The sequence below is a fragment of the Wyeomyia smithii genome, chromosome 1, assembly GCF_029784165.1.
Source record: "Wyeomyia smithii strain HCP4-BCI-WySm-NY-G18 chromosome 1, ASM2978416v1, whole genome shotgun sequence".
In the NCBI taxonomy this organism is placed as follows: domain Eukaryota; kingdom Metazoa; phylum Arthropoda; class Insecta; order Diptera; family Culicidae; genus Wyeomyia; species Wyeomyia smithii.
The window spans coordinates 27,967,834-27,986,024 of record NC_073694.1 but is presented as its reverse complement, the minus strand read 5'-3'; the positions used below and the strand labels follow the sequence as shown (position 1 = coordinate 27,986,024).

Genomic DNA, 18,191 nt, shown 5'->3' with positions numbered 1-18,191 from the left:
TTTGCGTGAGATGGATGTTCTTGGCGTCAAGAAAAATACAGCTGGTTAGGAACTTTCAGCAGCATCTAGTAGACTGCTTACTGTCAAGAAAACACATATGAAGTTGCAAATCTACACACTTAATTCATCTCGGCAAACTTCCCAACAGCTAATCGAGCTCGGCGAACTTTTCAACAAATATCAGCAATATATTTCGACGAACATTCAGCAAATATATCGATTTACCGTGAACCAGCAAGTAATGATATCTGGGTTAGTAACGAAAGGCTGAAACTCAAAAAGCTGAAACCCGAAAGGCTGAAAAGTATGTTTCATAACGAAAGGCTGAATGCACAAAAGGGATGAAACCACGAAAGGCTGAATGAACGAAAGGCTGAAACATGAAAGGCTGAAACTTTTGTAACTTGAATCATAATCGTTGAAAAATTCGGACACATGGATAACAAACCTTTATAAGGTGACAGAGTTCAATGTTTGAGTATTAATTGGTTTGTGCAATGGAAAATCAATTTTCGGCAACATTTAAATCTATACACACTTGACTCTTGTACACGTTTTCTAGATGATTCAGGGCGAGACGGCCGAAGGCCGCGAGTGTGCGCCGGCGACCCGCCGTCGGAAGCGCCGGCCACTGCGGGGGGGCAGCCCCCCTGCAGAAATCACCTCTGTATAGGTTCGTTCGTTTTCCTAGGTCTACTGACTCATAGGGGTGATCCCCTAGTTTAGTCCGAACGAGCGATAGCGAGTAAGGACAGCATACATCTCGGACAACCGAGTCGGCCGTAGACCGCGAGTGTTTTTTTAGAAATGAACTTTGTGAATTTCAGCCTTATGATTTTTCAGCTTTTCGTGATTCAGCCTTTCGTGTTTTCAGCCTTATGTAGCTTGCAGCCTTTCGTGATTTCAGCCTTTCGGATTTCAGCCTTCCGTGTTTCAGCCTTTTGAGTTTCAGCCTTTCGTAGTAGACCCTGATATCTCGCCTGTTCATTAAAAATTCTACCGAAAACTTATAAAACAGTTCGCTGAATTTATCAGCTGTTGAGTTGCGGCAATAAAATCTAAGTGTGTATGAGATCCGGCTTAGTTTCGAATTTGAGGATATGTTTTTATAGGATTTGATAGGTACATAGCGTGTTGGAATAGAATTTTCTTGGTTTAAACACATACATAAGACATACGCAACACTGACGTTTTTTTCTGGTACACGGTGCCCCTTAGTACTCCGTACCTCGTTCTGTCCAACTGCTCGACAAATGATGAACAAAATGAATTTTCTTTTTCTCGGCTTTATTGAGCCCCTAAGAAAATCCCATAAGGAACTGTCAAAAAGTTATTTACGAAATCAATGCAACATTTTTCGAGTAGGAACAAGACAAATGCAGGGCTGCGCAGGTACACTGCCTTCAAAAACAACTCAAGCAGTGATTTCATTCAGAGTACATGGTACCATTCGAGTAGTGCATTTTGTACCAACTTTTTTGAAAGATTTCTTCCTGAGTGTTATGTATGTCTTATGTATGTGGTTTGAATCTACCGTTTACAAACTTATTTCCGCCTTGATTGTTCGGTAATTTTTATTAAGGTCGCGTTCAGTAAACTTGAAATTTTACTGGTCATTCTGTAATTTCCTGAAAAATTGCTGATGTCGGTTAACTTTTTTGCCGAAATACTGTTCAATAAAACTCACTTGACGAGTTCAGCAAAAAACATTGCTGACCTCTTCGGTAGACTAGAATATTTTTGCACTTTTTTATAGTTCAGTAAATATTTAACGATCTATCAGCACTTACCCAGATGTTGCTGAGAGTGGATAAAATCTATTTTTTTTAGGTTTCCCGCTACGTAAACTTGTTATAACTCACTGCAAATGGAATCTTGATAGGTTAAAATGCTGCCTACAAATCATCATCATCGTTTTTACTGTAGCGCCAGCTGTCAGTCGAACAGTCATTTTATTCGTCCATTACACTTTCATGATACAAAGTTCACAAAAATCGCTTGAAAGTGAGTAAAAAAAAAAAAAACAATTCATGAGCAACTCCATCTGAGCGTGTTAGTTTGATAGATGTTAAAAACGAAAGCAAGTATTCGCCATGATTTTCTACGCCAGCGTTAATTAAAGTATAGAAGAAATCGCAAATTTCTATCATCTCAGCTGTGAATTGTGTTGAATAGGTGTATAAATACAGTGGTGTACAACTGTAGAACATAATGGAGCAACCCGTGAGGGTAAAAACGGAACATATACCTATGGTAAAGTTGGAAACAAATATTTCAACGATAAAGGTAGAGGAAGCCATAATAGATGATCCTCTGGAAGAAGAAAACCGGCGTTTGGATGACGTGACAATTACTGCCCCACTGCTCAGCGGTCCAAGTGTTGTGAAGCTAGAACCCGCGGTTGATGTCCTCGCTGACGACGCCAATAAGTCCGGAACGTGTGGAACAGCAGCTTCCAGCTCCAGGTAATTTTTAGCTTCTTCATTAGGGTGGGTCTTAATGTTATAAACAGTAAATTGTTGATTGAAAAATCCATGTCGGTAGAAGTCTCGACCGGGTCTAAAATAATAAATTCTGTTGGGTTGGATGAAATTACCAGCGACGTTTCGACGTTCGATTGTTGCAGCAGACAGATATAATACCCTGAGAAAAATAATGGAGTACGCCACTCAACTTATTGATAAGCCCTAATGGAGGTCACAACACCGATCTCTAACATTCAGCAATTGCTGTTCTCTTTTTGTTGCAGTAAAACAGATTTTCCGCTGGCCCAATTGGTGCCAACAGAGAGCGATTTATCCCTTGCTAAAAACCAAACCGCTGATTACAAATGCGTCATATGCGACAAACAACTTTCCGGGACAGGATATCTAGAGTTGCATATGCGTACGCACACTGGTGGTGGTCCCAAGCGGAAGGTAGAAAAGGCCAAAAAGCTTTACCAATGTGACATTTGCGGCAAGGAGGTAACCAGGAAAAGCGGTGCCGAACGGCATGCGCTGGTTCATTCCGGAGAACGGCCACACAAATGCAGCGTCTGCGGAAAAACGTTCTCCGGCAAATATTACCTTCAGGCCCATATGCGAATGCACAACGGTGAACAAAAGCACAAATGCGAGACTTGTGGCGAGGGATTCTTCGCGAGGAAATCCCTTGAACAGCACATATATACCCACACGGGCGAGCGGCCCTACAAGTGCGAAACGTGTAACAAATCGTTCAAGCAAGAATTCTACTATAAGTTACACGTCCGTATGCATGCTGGAGACGCGTTGTACAGGTGTGATGTTTGTGGCAAAGCGTTCACCGGTAAGAGTCCTTTGGAGATTCACAAATTAAGTCACACCGGCGAAAGGCCTTATAAATGTGATATTTGTGGGAAGGATTACACTCGCGAGGATACACTAAAGTACCATGTACGTCTGCATTCAAGCGAAGACGTCTTTAAATGCGATGTTTGTGGCAAAGGATTTCAAATAAGCAGACAGTATGAAAGGCATATCAAAACTCACTCCCAAGATCGGCCCTTCAAGTGTGAGTTTTGTGGAAAAGGCTTTCGTGACAGTTATTTACTTGTTTATCACAGACGCACTCACACCGGAGAACGACCCCATAAATGTGAGAACTGTGGTAAAGGGTTCATCACGGCCGATCGGCTTAGAATGCATAAAGCGGTTCACGATGTAGAGCTGCCCGGTGAAAAACCGTACAAATGTCTAGTTTGCAAAGCCCAATTCACGCTGAAGAGTAACCTTCAAACGCACGAAAAATTACACCTTGCGGATGAGGATGGACGAAGCTACCGGTGCTACATATGTGGTCAGCAGTGTCCTACCCAAGAGGCCCTTAAGCAGCACCGCGCAGCCACGCATACCGATCGACCGTATAAGTGCGACACCTGCGGTAAAACCTTCGTCCAGCAGGGAATACTGAGGAAACATCTGTTACGCCATACTGCACAGAAATGTCCGCTCTGCGATCTCTTGTGTGCTTCCGCGGACAGTTTGAAACAGCACATGAAGGAGCACACCGGCAAAAGGCGGAAAAAGCAATCAGTCAAGCGGGTGGCGAAGTCAAATTCGCAATAAGTAGTGTTAGTGAAGGTAGATTTCTTGTTAAATCGGCAACTTTGATGACGAAATAAAAACACTCGGGAGTAGAACTTTTTGATAATACATTAATAGCTTATCTCCCAAATCGAAAAGGAAAATTTGCGAAGTCACGAGAGAATTCATGCAATGTAAGTTTCTTAAATAACGTCTCCGCTGTCTTTTTTTTTGTTCAAAAAAAACTGTGCCCTAAAATATAGCAACATTCTCGAATGTTTTTTTGAAACTGCAAAAATTGAATTTTTAGTGAAACTCCATGCGGTAATCGATTAAAAAAAACAAACGCTTAAGGATACAAAAGTGTTGAAAATTATTTGAAATAATAGAAAAAACAAACAGGTATCGACTGGTATTCGGTTCTGTTCGCTTTTATACCATTCTCTCTGATTGACAAAAATCTTACATGTCCTTGATTTGATCGTGAGAGGAATCCGCCTGTTAGATTTCACACAATGTATCATATTATGTCGACTTTAGCATGTCGTAGCGGACTGAGCGGATACATGTTGAAAAAAAAATAGTTTATTGGTTAATATGGAACAGTTTGGAGAACAACTGACCGTCGCCAGGAAATTTGGAAGTGGAGGAAAAGCAAGGAATGCTCACCCCAGAACTCATTCGTCACCTCTTATTTCAAACGTTACTAGATAGTAACCGTGCGAAACAGTACGTAAAGGAAGCCTAGCGTGGACTTGCATAACGAAATACGTTTGTGTCATTCTGGATGATCGGACACCTCGTTTTATCGGCGAAATGCCCCGGAATACTGCAAATGAAAAAACGTCTGTGCAGTCTCTGCACTCTGTGGGGTTGAGAACTGAAACCAATCTGTTGAAAAAAAAAATATTCAAATTTTCCATAAGAAATTTGAATATTTTTTTTTTCAACAGACATTCACAAATCTTGGAATTCGACCTTAGATTACGACTCTGTCCTAATTTTATAAACAGGCGGGTTTCTTCTGAAAACATCTTTGTGTAGTTTCATTTCCCTCAAAATAGAAAGACATGGTTTGTTCATAGTATAAATGGAATTAGTTCGTGTAGTTAGTTCGTGGTATAAACGAAATTAGTGCTTATCAGTATTGATCAGATAATAGGTTTCAATTCATAATTTATAAACAAATTTATTTTTAGATACGAAAGTTTACTTCTAATAAAAAAATATGTCAATGAAGGGCGAACCCTGCTAACCTTTATCAATCACTTTTACGAAAATAATAGGCTTTTACAGCTAAAGAAGCTGTTTTATCTCCAAAAAAGGGGTTAAATTTTTTATCATAAACCAATCATCCAGCTTAAGGGGCTTATTGTATAGCGACATTCTATCAGACGGTTCTCTTCTGTTGCAGCGATGCGGTCGATGTGAAACCATTCCTACCGGTTGGTAGCCATCAAAGTACGACGATCTGTTCAGCGGAGGACAACGATGTTAAAGCATGGCCATTAGAGCTACCGAAAGCCAACGAACCGAAGAAGCAGTGCGACATATGCGGCAAGTTCTATTCGGACGATCACTATTTCGCTTTTCACTTGGCCTCACACGCTGGGCAGGTACAGGGGAACATTTGCGAGATTTGCGACAAAGGGTTCCCCTGCAAAAGTGTTCTTGATGCGCACATGCGATCCCACACCGGCAAGCGGCCGTTTCAGTGTGATATATGTAACAAAAAATTCAGCAGAGCAAACTGCTTGAAGAAGCATAGAGCGAGTCACACAGAGGAGAAGAACTTCAAATGTATGATATGTGACAAAGAATTTTTCATCGAAGCACAATTAGTAAGACACATGAGAACGCATACCTCGGATCGTCCGTTTAAGTGCACAGTTTGCGGAAAAGGTTTCCAGCACAGCTATTTGGTTACAAACCATATGCTTCATCACAGTGAATCGCGAACGTTCACATGTGACGTTTGCGGATCATCGTTTAAGTCCGCCAGTGCTCTTGGCTCGCACAGAAGAAAACATACGAGCAGTGGGCAGATTATGTTTAAATGCGACAAGTGCGATGCGCAGTTTACTACCCGTGGTAGTCTTACTTTTCATCGCAAAGTTCACTTGGAGGAACAGTCAGTCAAATGTTTTCATTGTGAAATAGAATTTCCCTCATCGGAGAGCCTACATGCACACGTACGTGACCTGCAAAGTAATCCCCTACGGTGTTTGGTATGTGGGGAAACGTTCCGCTTCAAAAGAAAACTGCGGGCTCATGTAGCTGTTCACGACAGTGAGGAAAAACCATACCAATGTGCGATCTGCAACTGTAGATTCCAAAGGGCTAGTAATCTTAAAATTCACGTCAAAATTCACTACGGTGAGCGTTCGCACGAGTGCGAACTGTGCGGCGCTCGCTTCTTGCGACAGCAGGACGCTTCAAAACACCGCCTGTGGCACAAAAGAAAAAACCTAGGATTGGGACCGGCTTTGGAATAAAATTAGTACGAAGAAACGTTTTTTTTTCCTTTAATTTCCACTTTGGTATAGTTGATATAGAAAATAAAGTCCCTATGGAGAGAATATAAAGTTGTTCATCCTTCATTGCATCGGTCGCTTCTTAAATTATGTTCCTTTTTCAACAAGACCAGGACCCATACTTTCCAGTGTTCTTCACAGCACTTTCTCTTCTGTTGCAGCTATGCAGGAAATTTGAGGACTGAAACTGCGATTGACGAAGGTGGTCCGAGTGGCAGCAGCGGAGCAGCGATCCACTGTGACATTTGCGGCAATAACTATAAGAGCAGGAGAACATTCCGCAAACATTGCGAAATTCATAAACGAACTCATCGGTACCGGTGTGACATTTGCAACAAAGATTACTCAGCGGAGGAAACGTTGACGCGTCATAAAAAAATTCACACCAGCAAGCAGGACAAGCACTGTAATATTTGTGGGAAGTCTTTCACCACCAATAACCTGGCGAGGCACAAAAGGACCCACAGCGCTGAGCGACTTTTCGAGTGTGAAATTTGTGGTAAAAGTTTCAAAACTGTCTACACATTGGAGTACCACAAGTTGGTCCATACAACCGACAAACAGTTCAAATGTGACTTATGTGATAGGGCTTTCTTCAGGAAAATACTACTGATACAGCATGGAAAAACACACAACCCGGAGCGTCCGTATAAATGCCTGATTTGTGGAAAAGGATTTGTATTTAAGCAATTGCTTGCAAACCACATGTACCATCACAGCAACGAGCGACCGTTCGTGTGCGACATCTGTGGCTCATCGTACAAGTCCGGTCCCGATCTGCATGTTCACAAAAAAATCCACACGTACCTCGAGCCGAAACCGTTCAAGTGCGATATGTGCGATGCAAAATATGCCTACGAGGGTAATCTGCGGGCTCATAAAAAGGTACACTCGGAAGAACGACCGTACAAATGTAATGATTGTAAGTCGGAATTTGGCTCGCACGAGAATTTAGCAGAACATCTGTGTCAGATGCGCAAAGATCGACCTTACAAGTGTACGATTTGTGAGAAAGCTTTTCTCACGGATAGACATCTGCAGACGCATCAGATCGTGCACAACGATGAGCAACCATTTCAATGCTCGATCTGCGAGCGACGGTTTAAATGGGTTCATAATCTAACGAAGCATATCCAAAGGCTCCATGGAGGAGGAAGTAGTTGATCACCAGCTGTGAGAGCATAAGCAGGAGCAGACGATGCAGAATAAAGGTGCGGCTTCAAGGAATATTCACAAATGCTTATCTTTCGGGGGCGAGCAGTTGTGTTTTTTATTTTGCTTTTGGATTATTTATGCTCGGCTATTCAAGTTCGAAGGTGCTTTTTAAATCATAATAAGGAAGAAGCGAGACAATTTAAAAATGAATGAATCGGGGTTCCAGTTTTCGTTTGTCAAGCTGTTAACCTTCGAAAATTTTGGCGCTCTTTTTTCAATTAGTAAAACACGGATTTCAATTCGTTTCATTAAGACGAGATACCTTCTCTTCTGTTGCAGCGATGCGGATGAATCGAAGACGGAGGAAGCTGTAGACGGTCGTGCTCGTAAGCCAAGGTACGGCTGTGAGATTTGCGGAAGGGAATACGCACGTAAGAAAGCGCTATACAGACATCTTGATGTTCATTCTACCGAAAAAAGGCTGCAGTGTGATATTTGCGGAAAGTACTTGGTCAACAAAAACATGGCGAGGCACAAAAGAATACACAGTGAGAAACGGTTATTGGAGTGCGAAATATGTAGCAAAACCTTCTCATCGAAAAGCAAACTGGAAAGCCATAAAAATACTCACACGAAAGAAAAACCATTCGAATGTGAAGTATGTGGAAAAGTTTATTTCAGAAAGGAACACCTAGTGGCTCATGTAAAAACTCATAACCCGGAACGTCCGCATGAATGCTCTACATGCGGGAGAGGGTTCCTAATTTTACAGCAACTAGAGAGACACATGGCTTGTCACAAGACCGAGCGACCGTTTAAGTGCGACGTCTGTGGCTTATCGTACAAAGCAAAAGGTAATCTGTACACTCACAAGAAGAGACACGCGAGTCCCGACCGAAAACGATTCAAGTGCGATGAATGCGGTTTTAGATATCAACATCGATGTAGTCTCAAGGTTCACCTGGAGAAACACTTGAAAGAACGACAATTCGAATGTATTCATTGTAAAGAAGAATTTCTTTCACGTGATAGTCGCAATCACCACAGTCGAACGTGCAAGGATCGACCATTCAATTGTCCGACATGTGGGAAAGCTTTTATGTCCAAGAGAAACCTTCAACATCATGCCAAAATGCACAGTGATTCTAAATTCGTGCACCCGTGTTCGATCTGCGATAAAAGCTTCAAGTGGGAACATACTCTTGCTTGTCACATGGAACTGCACACTGGTTCGTTTGGGTGCGAATTTTGCGATCGTCGCTTCCGGCGGAAGAATGAAGCAGCTAAGCATTTTAATCGTTACCATAAGCAGGGGCAACAACTCTCGATAGCCGAGCCGACTTTGAACTAAAGACGCACGATGAATTTTGTAGGACAATGAGCGGTCAGTAATTTAATATTTCTAGATTTATAGAAACTGCTCTTAGCCCAATGTTGTCATGCGATAAATGGTAGTAACGAATAATGCGGGTTGGGGTAGGTTTTATTTACCTAATAGTGATCGAACAACAATTAGGGATTTTGCATAAAACTCCGTCATTAGGAGGTGTTAATCACTGTCGTAGGCGTTTCCAGAGTAAAAACGCACTTCAAATAATTTATTCGTAGAATAGAAAGTAGCTATATTCTAGAAAAGCTATTTATGATGAACAATCTGTTAAATGGATGTAAAAAAGTGAAAAAAGTGGGTCTTTAAGGCCAAGAAATTGAGTAATTTTCAAGTGGAAATTTTGAGAAACTCCCATTTTTTTCACAACCACTTTTATCGTACACAGACGTTCTAAATTTTGATGTGAATATTGAAGGACCACGATATACCTTTTTCATAAATCATGTTTTGCTTTGCTAATTACACCCTTTCGTCGATTTACACCAGCTTTGCAATTCACTGTTGAGTTTTGTAGCGTTTTAACTCAGTGAATTGTACAATATTATTTTAGTGTGCACGGCAATTTGTTTACAGTTTCGATTATTTTTTTAAGAGAAAAGGAAAACTAGTTTTTATCAAATAAACTAAAAAACAAACCGTGATATGGATGGAAAACCTGGAAAAAAGACGGATGCCTTACTAAAATGTATTCAGAATCATGGACTTACGATGGAAAACATTGATGAAAGTGATAACGTAGGAAGGCCTGCATTGGCAGCAATTTCACAGGATATCAAGGATGCAGATTCCAGCTCAAGGCAAGCTTTAACCTAATTTGTTTTGAATCGGCAACTTGAATCAACGAACAGAGATTTTTTTTGAAAAAAAAGGTATACAGGAATACATTAGAAAACGGCAGTTTCATGCTAACAGATGTAATATTCCGCGAAAATTTTCAGTTTGTTCTATTTTGTTGCAGTCATGCTGGGAGTTTGGTATCGAATCATATCGGTGATAGTAACCAAAGTGATAATTCAGCGGAGTACACCTGTGACATTTGCGCGGTGATACATACAGCAACAAGATATCGTTTCGAAATCACCGCTATCGTCATCGGAGAACCATTTGGGTTCAGTGCGTCGTTTGTAACAAAAGTTTCACTTCCAGGTCTGTGTTGAAAACACATATGGAAACCCACAAAACCAACGTGCAGCCTAGTAACAATCTATGTAATGAAAAATTTGCCACAGAAAGCAAGTTGAATGGAAGAAAAGATTTCCAATGCGAAATATGTAACACAGATTTTCCTACAATGGCTAAGTTAAATAAACACCTTAAGACACACAGCACAGATTGGCCACACAAGTGTGAAATTTGCAGGAAAGGGTTTTTATGTCGTTCATCACTTATCAGTCACATGGTTTGTCATAACGAACAACGACCTTACACATGCGATATTTGCGGCTCGACGTATAAAAGAGCTCATAATTTAAGCAACCACAAAAGAACGCATATTTCTGACCGTCCACACAAGTGTTCGATTTGTGGGAAAGGATTCCTCTATAAGCATGACCTCATACAGCACACAACCTGTCATTCCGAGGAGCGCGCTTTTGAATGTGACATTTGTAGTTTGGCCTACAAAACACGGCATCATTTGATTGCTCACAAGTGAACTCACGGCTCGGAACATCCCCACCAGTGTTCGATCTGCGGCAAAGTGTTACTATATCGTGGACATCTTGAAAGTCACATGGTTTCTCATAGCGAAGAACGACCTTTCAAATGTGATATTTGCGGTTTATCATATAAATCCGCGCAGTATTTGAGAAGCCACAGAAAGTTCCATGCAGCTAAAGAGGTGGTGACAGCGGATTAGCAGTTATTTTTTATCGGATGTAAATAATATGTAGTTATAGTAGCGAAACAAATTGTTAATTATATTAGACCAGCTGACATAACACTGCGAGCAAACTTTCAATTAACTTGCCGTTCGCATGATAACACACAGGTAACACAAGCACCATTTACCGCTGTGTTCGAGTCGCGTCTTTTAATTCTAAAATAACTCTGGAGAAGGTGCACATGCCGAATTGGGAATCACAAAAATGTATGTTATCGCGCGACGACTGTTTTGGTCTTTTAGTCGGTGGGCCTACGTAATGCTACCGAAAATTTAAAAGATTAAATAAAACTTATGCTTGAATAAATGTTTGCTCTCTGGGTAAATGTGCTGCTTGCACCGTTTCGCCACTTTGGTTTCGCTTTATGGTTTTGACGTTTGTCAATTGGAACTGCACATGTAGTTCAACAAGTTCAACTGATTTAAATAGTGGTGATAATACAAGAGATATTCATTATAATACGATGGTGATTTCCATTAACCAGTTTTCAACGCAAGATCATTTCATTGGAACATGATGAGTAGTCTCTATCCATCGTGGTGACGAATTGAGTCAAGTGTAAAAACACATGAAGTGATCGTGACATTTTTTTATAGTGTAGACTTTTTTCGAATTGTCGTTTTTTGTTTTTTCATTTCTCGAAAAACATCTGGCATCTCTGTATTTCACTGTCACTACAAAGCGAAGCCGGAAAGTTGTTTTAATGGAATAATTTTTCGTTGGGCTGTTTTTTACGCACGATAAATGCAAAACCGTGAAAAAAATCAAGTGTCTTTACATTACCGTGGTCCGGATTTTCTAAAACATCGAAATGGATGAAAATATTCACATAAAGATGGAAGAACCCGTTACGGTAAAAGTGGAAGAAGTTATGATATCTGATATTGCGAGTATGGAACCTGAACCGTTAGCAGAATATAAGGAGCAACTTACTGCTGGTGAAGAGGTAGGACTAATGGCGTCTGCTTCGCCCAGCTATTCCACCGTTGTTGTGAAACAAGAACCTTCCCTGGATAGCCTTGCTGAAATGGATATAAAAGAAGATCCTGAATTAACAACAGTTCTGCCTGATGGTGAAAAGGCAACTTCCTCCAGATCAAGGTAATTTTTTAACAGTCACCTAGAAAAACATGAATTTTGTGTGTAAGTAGGTAGTACAGACTATAATACCCAGGGAATATAGTTTCAAAACAATAATCACAACAACAAAATCATGCAATAAAACCAATTTTGATACACACATCTTTTTACATTGCACGTCGTATGTGAAAAGTAAGACATAATTTTCAATGAAAGCTATCAAAACTCATTATTTTGAAATTTCCTAAATTACAAAAAGGGCCCTGTGGACCTAACATAATATTGTCGCTTGAACCCAAACTGAGAAGTTTAATCAGTTCCGGAAATGACATAAACAAGTTGTGTAATCGCATAAAGTTATCCAGTAGCCAAACTTAGCTACGTTGCGTAGGTTCTTTCGGGTTAGTGATTTTCTTTTAAACTAGTGACCTTCAGGATAGTGCTGTTCGGTGCAAAATAAAATCCTACCAAATTGGCTTCGGACATTGACCGGTCTTGGCGTTATTCCTAAATTAACGGACGGTAAGTAAAATTTGTTTCCTTTTTGTTTGCTTTGCAGGGTGGCCCACGCAAAGAAAAATGTCAAATCTTACAGTGAAGCAGATTTGCAACGTTGCATGGATAGCGTTAAACGCAACGGAATGACCGTTTATTCGGTCTCCAAAAAATATGGAATTCCTGTAACAACTCTGCGCTTCCGATTGAGCGGAAAATGCAAGAGGCTCGGTCGAAGAGGACCCCAACCTGTGCTAACAACTGAGGAAGACTCTAACCTTGTAAGGTGGCTACAGGAAATGCAGCAAAGAGGGTTTCCTGTAGTAAAACAAACGCTTTGCTACAAGGTCAAAAACATCTTAGATTTCGTATCAAGGCCGAATCCATTCAAGAACAATATACCAGGTAAGCTTTTAGGTTTTTTTTTTATTGAAAAACAAAGCCGTAAAGGAATGTTCAATTCAATTCTAGGACGAAAGTGGATATCCAACTTTTTAGACCGACATAAAGAAATCACTTGGTGTACAACGAAAGAGACATCGGACATTGGTGGCTGGTTTACAAAGATGGCATCATACCTTAACGCGTCTGGCCAGTTGGACATTGTTTCTGATCCTTCGAGAGTATTTAGCGGAGATGAAACGTATTTTTCTGTTCATCCCAGAACGAGAGCTATTGCGGTAACTTCCAACAAGAACGAGGCTTACGAGAAGGGACTCACCAGTAAATACAACTACATAACCGTTATGTTCTCGTTCGGAGCAAATGGCAGTTTGGTACCACTCAGAGTAATTCTTCCAGCTAAGCATGACGGTGTCAAAGTACGACGCGGCTTGTCGAAGGAGTGGAGTGTCGGAAAAAGCGACAAAGGATGGCTCGACTTTTCTAACTTTCTACTCTACATTAGAAAAGTGTTCCATCCTTTTCTCCGTGCGCAACAAGTTCAGCTGCCGATAATTTATTTTATTGATGGTCACTCGTCGCATATAGCAGTTAAAGCAGCGGACATCTGTTTGGAATTGGGAATAATTTTGGTAGCACTCTATCCCAACCCAACAAAAATCACACCATCAGCGAGTGGAACAATTTTTAATCCACTGATTGATGCTTGGCAAACAATTGCGGATAAAAGCAATAAAAGTATCACCATAGATCAGCTCGGAGTAACTTTGCAAAGCGCAATAGATTTAGGAATTAGTGAGAGCAGCATTAAAAATGGCTTTCGTGTATGTGGCCTTTATCCTTTCGGTACGGAATTCGTAGAAGTAAGCCAATTTGTTGAACGCGGCTTAAGCGTTAAGGTTTCCGGGAAACCTAACCCGCCACCACCAGGTTTGTATATCTTTAACAATTTGTTGTTGGGTTGACACACACTAATCCCTTACGCTTGGTTGAATTGCAGACGAAACCGTGGTAATTTCAAGGGAAACAATTAGAGAATGCTTGAATTGTATCGGTTTTGAACGCTTACGAAGAATCACGACGCAGGATGATTTAACTGAAGAGGAGCGAATTATCTTGACGATATACAACAGACTCTTGAAGGCACATGATAGCCAAGATTCACAACCGAGAGCGTGTGTTGAAATCAACAACGGAGAAATGGCAGTACCGGAGGAGAATTCTCTGTTGCACGGATTGAATGGTTCAGATAATCGTGAATTTGAGTTTGTAGAATTTATGGTCAAAGAAGAACCGAATGACGTTTCAGAGCCAACGAGTGAGATCTCGGAAAGTTTGCAGGCGAATTTTAAACGTGACTCTAGTATCAGTCCAAATTCCACCTATACGTCTAAACGAAGTAGGAAACACTGAATTTGCAAATAAATTCTCATTCTAATAGAGGGGATGCGATTAGGTGAATGTTTTTTTAGAGAAGAGAAAAAATCAATGATAGATAATTTAAGCTAACGTACATTCTATCATTCTATTCTAATTTTCTATCTTTCGAAAACTTACCAGCAAAAAAATGCATCATTTTTTTAAAACAAAATTATTTGGTACCAAGACGCATGACCGAGGGCAAGGAACCAACTGATTTGTTGATTTTTTAAGCTTGAAGGGCCAATATTTAGCTCTACGTCCGAATGAGCGATAGCGAGTAAGGAAAACAGACAGCATACGTGATAGTGTAAATACGAAAACAGAAAAGATACCAAATGATTCGGTTAAAAAAAGGGGTTTTCTAAAAGAATTGATTATCGCAGATGTGAAAGGCTCCTCTGAATTTAATTTAAGTTTCCCACACTGTATGTGGACAATTTTTTCTTAGAATTTTTCTGTACTTTCTTCTCTGTTGCAGTCACGCAGGAAATTTGGAGCCGAATGGGGCTGCTAACAATCAAAACGATGGTTCAACCGAATACAGTTGCGATATATGTGGCAAGCAGTACAAACATGAGAAATCATTGCGCTTACATTTGGATTTTCATCAGAGAACTGTTCTAATTCAGTGCGAAGTTTGCAATAGAGACTTCTGCTCCGCTACGGTGTTAAAGCAACACATGAAAACACACGAGAGACGATTTAGCTGCGAAATATGTAGTAGAAAGTTCGTCACATCCGGCACATTAAATCGTCATAAAGTTCTTCATGGAGGAGAGAGGAAATTTAAATGTGAAATTTGTGATAAAGGTTTCTTCCAAAACACAACTCTAGCGACACATCTTGAAACTCACAGCTCAAACCGGCCGCACAAGTGTACGATCTGTGGAAAAGGCTTTTTGTTTTCTAGGTACCTTGCAGATCACATGACTTGTCACACTGAAGAACGACTTTTTAATTGTGATATTTGCGGTTCATCATATAAGACGGCTAGTTATTTGAAGGTTCACAAGAAATCGCACTTCGCGGAAAGTTCACACGAATGCGAGATTTGTGGGAAAAGCTTCCAATTTCCGCGCCGCCTCGTGAGGCATATGCTTTGTCACACGAATGAGCGACCCTTTAAATGCGATATTTGCAGCCAATCATTTAAGTCATCTTATAACCTGAAACTCCATGAAAAAAGTCACTTAGAGCCAGAGCACATTTGTACGATTTGCGCGAAAGGGTTCGCTTATCCTCGACTGCTCGTGCAACACATGGTAATACACAGCGAAAGGCGCCTTTTCAAGTGCGATACTTGCGATTCAGCATTCAAGACAAATAGTAACTTGAATGTGCACAAACGATTGCATTGTACAAAGCGTCCGTTCGAGTGTTCGCTCTGCGTCAAGCGGTTCACATTAAAGCAAAATCTTGTGACGCATATGGCTACTCACTCCGAGGAACGGCCTTACAAATGTGACGTTTGCATGTTGACCTACAAAACAAGCCATTGTTTATGGATACACAAGTCTAAGAAACACGTGGAGCAGAAGCCAATCAAAAACGAATCATGTGCTTAGCAAAATCCTCAAAGCTTAGCCCAAAGTACATATAGCGAAGTGTAAAAAAGCTCATGAAGCATAGTTTAGAATATTCTATAATTACTCAATAAATGAATATGCAAATTATTCAGTTTTCATATAATGTTTTACGATCATTTTGTGCAAAAGGATTGAATCCTTCGCCTACATTAGCAAAAACAAACTTTGATGCAGTTAACAATATTGCCATAGATGCATTCACAGAAACCTAACTTTCTGTGATGATGAACTACCCGAATTCGCTCCGCGAGACTACATTTTGTCACCCATGTCATTTTACTTTTTCTTCTGTTGCAGCAACGCGGAAAGCCGAAGCAACGTCTCAGTGAAGCACAACTGCGACATATGCGGCAAACAGTACAAACACGAGAAAACACTCCGCCTACATCTGGAGTTTCATCAGAGCACTAGTTTTATTCAGTGCGAAATTTGCGATAAAGGCTTCCCTTCCGATTGTGTGCTGCAGAAACACCTAAAAACACACGAGAGACGCTTCAGCTGTGATATCTGTAGCAAAACATTCACCAGAGTTGGCACTCTAAATCGACACAAGTTCGTTCATGGAGGAGAGAAAAAGTTCCAATGTGAAATTTGTGACAAAGAATTCACTCGCAAGACGTCACTGGCGCAACATCTTGAAACTCACAGCTCAAATCGGCCCCATAAGTGTACGATTTGTGGAAAAGGATTCCCATATTCTCAAAGGCTCATACAACATGTGGCTAGTCATATCCAAGAACGACCCTTCAATTGTGATGTTTGCGGTTCATCATATGAATCAGCTCGGTATTTAAATACCCATAGGAAAACACACCACGGAGAGGCCACATAAATGCGATATTCGCGAGAAAAGTTTTCTGCATCCTCTATGTCTAACGCGACATATGTTTCGCCATACAAATGAACGGCCTTTTAAATGCAACATGTGCAGCCTATCCTTTAAATCGGATTTTTATCTAGAAGCTCATAAAAAACGGCACAATTCAGAGCGTGTCCACAAATGTTCGATTTGCGGGAACGGGTTCATTGATTATGCGTCGCTGGTACGACACATGTCATGCCATACCGAAGAGCGCTTGTTCAAATGTGACATTTGCAATACGGCGTTCAAAACGAAAGGATATTTGAATGTTCACAAACACACGCACATCACGGGACGTCCCCATAAATGCTCGCTCTGCGAGAAACGTTTCATTTCTAAGCACTGTCTAGTGACGCATATGGCTACCCACTCGGAAGAACGACCTTACAAATGCGATATTTGCATTTTAACATATAGGACTAAAAATGCGCTGCGGGGGCATGGGAAGTCGCAGAAACATCTTGAGCAAAAATTGAACGAAAAAACAGTTTAATGCTAACTTAGAAGATCAAATTGATTTTACTATCAAATTTGTTCTAGGTTAGAATCTAAAAGAGCTGTTTATTGTTTTTCAATAAATTTACAACACTAAGGCCATTTTTAAAAAAGATATAAGATTTTAATGTCAAAGAAAAGCTATGTTACTAAAGTCTTGAAGCACAGACTACCAGATATAACACATTGAACAAATTTTCAATAAAATCATCGATGATACAAGTGTTACCTCTGTTAGCCTGTGCCCAAAGTATTTATATTTGAATAAATCCTTATTTCATTCGAGAGAAATGTTTGTTTTTGTTAGTAGTAAGCCATAATATTTGTTTTTCAATAAACTTCACTTCACTCGAATAGTTGCAACAAATTATACTTGTTTCTGTTAGGTCATGGGCACAGCCACGCTAGCTCCATAGTGACCTACGAGGCATACTGCCACAAGGCATAACGGACGCGAGGCCGAATGGACACAAGGCCGAATGGACGCGAGGCCGAATGGACGAAAGGCCGAATGAACGCGAGGCCGAATGCGATGTTATACGATCGCATAAGATCCAATTATGTAGTTTAGGTGTAAATATATTCCTAAAGAGTTTAAGTTGGGTATAATACTTTTCTTGAAATCATGCGGCGAAGACGCATATTCGAGGGCAAGGAAACAAGGCGGCACTAAGCCACCGTGGTTTCCGCAGTCCGAGCCGGCCGCCGACCCGCCGTCGGAAGCGGCGGCCTCTCGCACCCAAACGACTGATCTACTGGTTTACTAGGTCTACTCAAACAGAGTTTTCTTCCCTGAGTTAAGTCCGAACGAGCGGTAGCGAGTAAGGACAGCATTCGCTCG

At 40.8% G+C, this 18,191-nt stretch overlaps 3 protein-coding genes across 4 annotated transcripts; all 3 read left to right on the top strand.

Moving 5' to 3' along the window:
- Positions 1–1,977: 1,977 nt before the first annotated feature.
- On the top strand, positions 1,978–8,062 carry LOC129716667 (zinc finger protein 493-like). Its single transcript, XM_055666501.1, has 3 exons — positions 1,978–2,465; positions 5,461–6,529; positions 6,722–8,062. The coding sequence occupies exons 1-3, from the start codon at positions 2,212–2,214 to the stop codon at positions 7,742–7,744; spliced, it is 2,346 nt and encodes a 781-aa protein (XP_055522476.1). The 5' UTR covers positions 1,978–2,211; the 3' UTR covers positions 7,745–8,062.
- A 460-nt stretch (positions 8,063–8,522) lies between these two features.
- On the top strand, positions 8,523–9,086 carry LOC129716666 (zinc finger protein 85-like). Its single transcript, XM_055666500.1, has one exon. It carries the CDS (start codon positions 8,523–8,525, stop codon positions 9,084–9,086), a length of 564 nt encoding a protein of 187 aa, XP_055522475.1.
- A 1,917-nt stretch (positions 9,087–11,003) lies between these two features.
- Positions 11,004–14,967, top strand: LOC129734078 (uncharacterized). Of its 2 annotated transcripts, XM_055695811.1 has the most exons (5): positions 11,004–12,109; positions 12,648–12,988; positions 13,055–13,915; positions 13,986–14,441; positions 14,886–14,967. In XM_055695811.1, exons 1-4 carry the CDS (start codon positions 11,820–11,822, stop codon positions 14,396–14,398), a joined length of 1,905 nt encoding a protein of 634 aa, XP_055551786.1. In that variant the 5' UTR covers positions 11,004–11,819; the 3' UTR covers positions 14,399–14,441; positions 14,886–14,967. The 2 variants fall into 2 exon arrangements, with proteins under 2 accessions (XP_055551786.1, XP_055551776.1); XM_055695801.1 differs by lacking the exon at positions 14,886–14,967 and having other exon boundaries at positions 13,986–14,877.
- Positions 14,968–18,191: the final 3,224 nt, after the last annotated feature.

Coding starts and splice junctions, on each gene's coding strand:
- LOC129716666 (XM_055666500.1), top strand. CDS start 8,523: ATGGCTTGTCACAAGACCGAGCGACCGTTTAAGTGCGACGTCTGTGGC.
- LOC129716667 (XM_055666501.1), top strand. CDS start 2,212: ATGGAGCAACCCGTGAGGGTAAAAACGGAACATATACCTATGGTAAAG. Junction 2,466..5,460: donor ACAGCAGCTTCCAGCTCCAG/GTAATTTTTAGC, acceptor CTTCTGTTGCAG/CGATGCGGTCGATGTGAAAC. Junction 6,530..6,721: donor AAAACCTAGGATTGGGACCG/GCTTTGGAATAA, acceptor TGTTCTTCACAG/CACTTTCTCTTCTGTTGCAG.
- LOC129734078 (XM_055695811.1), top strand. CDS start 11,820: ATGGATGAAAATATTCACATAAAGATGGAAGAACCCGTTACGGTAAAA. Junction 12,989..13,054: donor ATTCAAGAACAATATACCAG/GTAAGCTTTTAG, acceptor ATTCAATTCTAG/GACGAAAGTGGATATCCAAC. Junction 13,916..13,985: donor ACCTAACCCGCCACCACCAG/GTTTGTATATCT, acceptor GTTGAATTGCAG/ACGAAACCGTGGTAATTTCA.